Source organism: Myodes glareolus, chromosome 1, assembly GCF_982192425.1.
Source record: "Myodes glareolus chromosome 1, mMyoGla1.1, whole genome shotgun sequence".
Taxonomy (NCBI): Eukaryota; Metazoa; Chordata; class Mammalia; order Rodentia; family Cricetidae; genus Myodes; species Myodes glareolus.
The window spans coordinates 54,839,719-54,845,701 of record NC_142026.1 but is presented as its reverse complement, the minus strand read 5'-3'; the positions used below and the strand labels follow the sequence as shown (position 1 = coordinate 54,845,701).

The 5,983-nt window shown below is 50.7% G+C and overlaps 1 protein-coding gene across 1 annotated transcript; it reads left to right on the top strand.

Annotated features, from left to right (window-relative positions):
• The first annotated feature begins 3,296 nt into the window (after positions 1-3,296).
• LOC148123342 (major allergen I polypeptide chain 1-like) lies at positions 3,297-5,539 on the top strand. Its single transcript, XM_087909822.1, has 3 exons — positions 3,297-3,357; positions 3,582-3,769; positions 5,507-5,539. Exons 1-3 carry the CDS (start codon positions 3,297-3,299, stop codon positions 5,537-5,539), a joined length of 282 nt encoding a protein of 93 aa, XP_087765948.1.
• The last annotated feature ends 444 nt before the right edge of the window (positions 5,540-5,983 follow it).

Here is a 5,983-nt window from a genome sequence, read left to right as displayed (position 1 = left end):
ACAAACACACACACACACACACACACACACACACACACAAACCATGACACCTGTGTCCATATACATAGATATGCACAGAAGCACACAAACACACAGAAGTTCATGAACGCACACGTGCGAATAATGTCTTTGAGAACTGGCACAAAGGAGTCTAAATGAGCTCCTAATGGTCAATATCCAATAATTTGATCCACAAACTAAATAACACCCTATTGGATTATAATAGAATTGTGAAGTAACATGAGTCCATGCTGGCATGAATGGTTGAATGAGCAGATAAACAGGAATGAAAGACGGTGTTCTTCCAGAAGAAATCATGAGTATTTCTAGATGTTCCTCTCCTCTGGGCAGGGGAATTACTTCCGTCAGTCCTTCAGTGTGAGCACGTGTTTCCAAAGACAGAAGCAAGATGGCCAGGGACACACCTCAGTCAGGAAATGCCTTGCTGTGTAAGCTGGAGTGCTAGAATTTCAATCCCCAGAACCCAATAGGAAAGACAGGAGCAACTGCTCACCTTGTAATCCCAGCCCTAGAAATCCACCCCTGGAGGTCACTGGCCTGCTAATGTTTTTAAAGTAGCAAACTCCAGGTTTAGTAAGATTCCCTGTCTCAAAAACTATAAGGTGGTCAGCTGTTAAGAGGACCGAGGACCCACATGACGGCTACCAACCAACTGTCACTCCAGTCCAGAGGATCCAACAATTGCCTCCGACAACCACAGGAACTGCAGGCAGATCATACGATATTCATGAAGTAAAAATCCCCAGGCACGTAATCAAGAATAAATAAAATCTTACTAAAAAGTCAAAATACATATGTGTGTACATGTACACACAAACACACATGGGCATTGACATGTTGGAGAGCAACTGAAGGCACCTGATTTTTGATCTCTGGCTGCCATGTGCATACACAAATGTATACCATGTGATTTAGTAAACAAAATTATTTCTCAGCTGGTCCGGATGCCGCATGCCTTAATCCAGCACTAGGGATGCAGAGGCACGCCGATCTTTGTGAGTTCAAGGACATCGAGGTCAACAAAGCGAGTTCCAGTATAGAGTTGCTACATAGAGAAACCCTATATGAAAAACAAAATAAATAAGCACATAAAAAAATAAAAAGATTGCTATTACTCTGAAAAAACACCGTGACCAAACACTAACCACAGAGGATATGGTTTATTTGTCTTATACTTGCAGAACCATTCAACATCAAAGTCAGGAAACTCCATCAGGGCAAGAACCTGGAGGCAGAAATAGATTCAGAGGTGCTGCTTACTGCTTTGTTTCCCATGGCTTGCTCAGCCTGCTTTCTTATAGAACCCAGAGCCACCTGCCTAGAGATGACCCCACTAACAATGGCCTGAGCCATCCCCCATTAATCACTAATATAGAAAATGCCTGGCCAGGGGATGGTGGTGCATGCCTTTAATCCCAGTCCTTGGGAGGCAGAAGCAGGCGAATCTCTGAGTTCTAGGATAGCCTGGTCTACAGAGTGAGTTCCAAAACAGCCTGGGCTACATAGAGAAAACCTGTCTGAGGTGTTGGGAAGACAAAATGCCTTGCAGGCTTCCCTGCAGTCCAGACTTACGGAGGCACATTTCTTTTTTTTTTCTTTTCTTATTTTATTTTGTTTTATTTCATCTTTTGGTGTTTCAAGAACCAGGTGTATCTCTGTGGAGCCCTGACCATCGTGGAACTCTCTGTGTACCAGGCTGGCCTCAAAATCAAAGAAATACTTACCTTTGGTACCCAAATACTAGGACTAAGGGCGTGTGCCAGCACTACGATGTGGAGGCATGTTCTTAATTGAGGTTCCCTCCTCTCTGACGACTTTAGCTGTGTCAAATTGACATAAAACTCACCAGCATACTGTGTAACCACACACACAAATGAAGATTTGTGTGAGTTCACAAACACACACGCACACACATGAACACAAATAGGAAACTGTGAGGAAAACAGTAGAGACATCTTGTAAGAGAATATGAATGGTTCAAATGAGCAGTTCCAATCACTGGGGAAATGTGTAGAAGTCTTGTGTCCTCTGACATGTGGGGTCAAGGGTCTTAACCTCTGTGAGATCTACAAAAAGCCTGTTGCCAGCTGTGACAGATAGCGGGGGCTACAGGTGTCACCCAGCAGCAGACACGTGGGGTTTTGTGTAGCCTAGACCTATGGACACCATAGCAGGCTGTCCCTTAGATTTGGTGTTTTTTCAAAACTGTCTGGGGAATGAAGCATCCAATTTTTCAGCCAGGTGAAGGGTGAGCACAACAGACATGAGGTCCGAGCATATGGATGTCCGGGTTCTCCCTGGGGTCATGCTTATGGGGAAGTGATGCCATACCTGGTACAGAAATGCTCTGGATGACAAACAGGCCAGGGTAATGGTGAGTTCCAGTTTCAGGGCACACAGAGTGGTCGGGGGACTGGTAGCATCCAAACAAATCAGGAGAAGATGTGGGGCTTTCCACACAGAATCCCTGCTTGTGGGAAGTTGAGGCAGGAGTGTCCCCAGTTAGCTGTTACTGTTAGTGCCCCCATGTTAGTAACCTGGGCATGAATCTGTCAGCTAAAAAATCAGAACCATCAGCAAAGGGTGTAATAGGTCAAGTTTAGCTGGATACTGCGTGCTTTGGCTCCCAGGCAGAGGAGGTGCATCTCTGTGAGTTTAATACCAGTCTGATCTACATAGTGAGTTCTAGGACAGCCAGAGCTATGTATAGAGACCATGACATAAAATGAAACAAACAAAATAACAACAACAATGAAAAGATGGAGTTGAAGGATGGCTCCGACAGCAGGAGGGCTTCAGGCTTAGAGTCGGCTTCAATGGAGCCGTGAAGCAAGTGAAAGATGGGGGCAGGGACGGAAACAGTCAGAGCAGGGTCCCCAAGTGGTCAGTGGTCTGGTCTACCCTAGACATTGACTACTAGGGAGGATTTTAATAAACGTTGAGTTCCCTGGTGTGACAGGGTGACAAAGATGTCACTCTGGAGGCCTGATGGAGGGACCTGGCCCTCTCCCTGCCCTTCACTTCTTTGGTCCTCACATGACATGTGACCTTAAGCACATGGTCCAGGCTGAACATGGACTCTTTGTTGACCAGGATCTTACTCTCTTGCCAAAACACACATCTCCCTGCCCCACCCAGTACACAGCCCCAGGGAGTTCCCAGCAGGGTTCTGGGAGGGGACTGGAGAGCTCAGAACCAGCCCCTCCCTGCACCCTGAGCAGAGCAGGACCATTAAAAAAGGGTCCCACTGGGTAGCAGCACCTGCCGCCATTACCATGAAGCTCACTGGTGCTCTCATGTTGTTTGGGGCTGCCCCGCTCCTGACCTCGGGGGGAAGTGGGTACCAGGGTGTGGGTGAATTCACGGAAGAGGGTACTAGGGTGTGGGTGATCTCAGAGAAGCGGGTACTAGGGTGTGGGTGACCTCTGGGAAGTGGGTTCTAGGATGTGGGTGTCAGAGATGCAGGGTCTCCTGGGCCCTCACACTCTCACTCCTCAGGAAGGACATCTATGTTCTGATGCACGGCTTTCATGAGGGATCACCATTTCATTGTGTTCCAGATTGTAGCATTTGCCCACCTATAAAGAAGGAGATTGCTCTTCTCCTTGGCCCGTCTGTGCCTGACTATTTGGATTTCGTGAGCCAGTACAAGAATGACCCTGCCACATTGGAAGTTGCTAAAACTATGAAGACATGTGTTGATAACAAGCTGACAGTGGAAGACAAGGCAAATACACAGAGATTGGTGGTGAGTTCTCTGTGTGTCTGGCCCGGGAGCCTGTGTGCCAACCTCCTCACCTCAGCTTAGGGATGGAGCATGTGTTCCTCCCCAGCACTGCAAATTCTCTGTGAATCCAGAAAGATGTCAGGAGGAAGGGGCAGGAAGTACACTGGCTGTTCAGCTCAGTCAAGCCAGATCAGATCTCCCAAGAGGGCTAGGGCTAGGGCTAGGGCTAGGGCTAGGGCTAGGGCTAGGGCTAGGGCTAGGGCTAGGGCTAGGGCTAGGGCTAGGGCTAGGGCTAGGGCTAGGGCTAGGGCTAGGGCTAGGGCTAGGGCTAGGGCTAGGGCTAGGGCTAGGGCTAGGGCTAGGGCTAGGGCTAGGGCTAGGGCTAGGGCTAGGGCTAGGGCTAGGGCTAGGGCTAGGGCTAGGGCTAGGGCTAGGGCTAGGGCTAGGGCTAGGGCTAGGGCTAGGGCTAGGGCTAGGGCTAGGGCTAGGGCTAGGGCTAGGGCTAGGGCTAGGGCTAGGGCTAGGGCTAGGGCTAGGGCTAGGGCTAGGGCTAGGGCTAGGGCTAGGGCTAGGGCTAGGGCTAGGGCTAGGGCTAGGGCTAGGGCTAGGGCTAGGGCTAGGGCTAGGGCTAGGGCTAGGGCTAGGGCTAGGGCTAGGGCTAGGGCTAGGGCTAGGGCTAGGGCTAGGGCTAGGGCTAGGGCTAGGGCTAGGGCTAGGGCTAGGGCTAGGGCTAGGGCTAGGGCTAGGGCTAGGGCTAGGGCTAGGGCTAGGGCTAGGGCTAGGGCTAGGGCTAGGGCTAGGGCTAGGGCTAGGGCTAGGGCTAGGGCTAGGGCTAGGGCTAGGGCTAGGGCTAGGGCTAGGGCTAGGGCTAGGGCTAGGGCTAGGGCTAGGGCTAGGGCTAGGGCTAGGGCTAGGGCTAGGGCTAGGGCTAGGGCTAGGGCTAGGGCTAGGGCTAGGGCTAGGGCTAGGGCTAGGGCTAGGGCTAGGGCTAGGGCTAGGGCTAGGGCTAGGGCTAGGGCTAGGGCTAGGGCTAGGGCTAGGGCTAGGGCTAGGGCTAGGGCTAGGGCTAGGGCTAGGGCTAGGGCTAGGGCTAGGGCTAGGGCTAGGGCTAGGGCTAGGGCTAGGGCTAGGGCTAGGGTTGCCCCAAAATACCACTTGGTCTCTATTTGTCTTTCTGGTCCAGGCTTCTGTGTCCAGCCACATCAGCACCTGGCACCCCTCTTTCAGCCCAGATGGTTTATAATAACTTTTCAAGTCTACCACCACGCACCTAAACACACATGTTTTTTCTTGTCCTCTGGATCCCTAAGGTCACTGTGTGGAATCCAGGCCTGAGATGCCCAGCTGCAAAATCTAACTGAATCCCCTCTTGTCCCTAGAACTGGTGGAATTGTCAACATTCCACCTGCATGTCTCTAGGTCATCATGTGACAGGAATCAGTTCACTGTGGGGCCACAGCTGTCTTCTGGCTCATCTAACGCCCCAGCTGGCCTTTCCCAGCTGCTTCTCCATTGTGTCCCACATGTGCCCATGGTGTCCCTAGGGCAGGTGGCTCTTCCCTTCAGGCTGGATTAGAGGCTGGTTACAAGGCTCGCCCTGAATGGTTTGTTGGAGACAGAATGGAGAGGAGACTCCCTGGGCCAAGTCAGACCCAGGAGCTGTTGCAGACAGAATGCAGGTCCCTGCCAAGTGGTGTCCCATGTATGACTGCTGAGGTCTCCTTCACCTCTGTCACTTTGCCACCTTTTTCTTTGCAGGATAAAATAGATGCTGCCCCTTTCTGCCAATGATTCTGTCTTCACCAAAAACTCAAGGAAGCCACTTGCCTCCACGCCTGCATAGATGTGGCAAGCCCTACCCCTACCCTCCAGGTGTCTAAAATCAGGATTCCAACAATAAAAGCCTTGTGATTCATAGGGTAGCCTACACTGTTTGGATTTATGGTTGGGCATTGCGTGAGTTGGGACATGGCAGGGACATCCAGTGAGACATTGAACTGTCACTACTGAATTGCAGCACTGAAAAATGCCCCCGCAGAACATGTTAGGAGACCACAGTCACCACAGCCAGAGTGTCTGTCACTCTCATGGGCCATAGTCCATAGGGCACATAAATAATATCCGCAATATAATAATATCCACAGGAACATGGAGCAGTGAAGGACCAGAGGAGCAGAGTGTCTGATGAGGATCACACAGGCTCTGGACAGCAAAATCTGTTCCTTTTTCTCACTA

Bases quoted from the DNA above. Each gene is read 5' to 3' on its own strand.
- LOC148123342 (XM_087909822.1), top strand. From the start codon at position 3,297: ATGAAGCTCACTGGTGCTCTCATGTTGTTTGGGGCTGCCCCGCTCCTG. The intron at 3,358-3,581 runs GTGGGTACCAGG...ATTGTGTTCCAG, and splicing joins GCTCCTGACCTCGGGGGGAA to ATTGTAGCATTTGCCCACCT. The intron at 3,770-5,506 runs GTGAGTTCTCTG...TTTTCTTTGCAG, and splicing joins CAAATACACAGAGATTGGTG to GATAAAATAGATGCTGCCCC.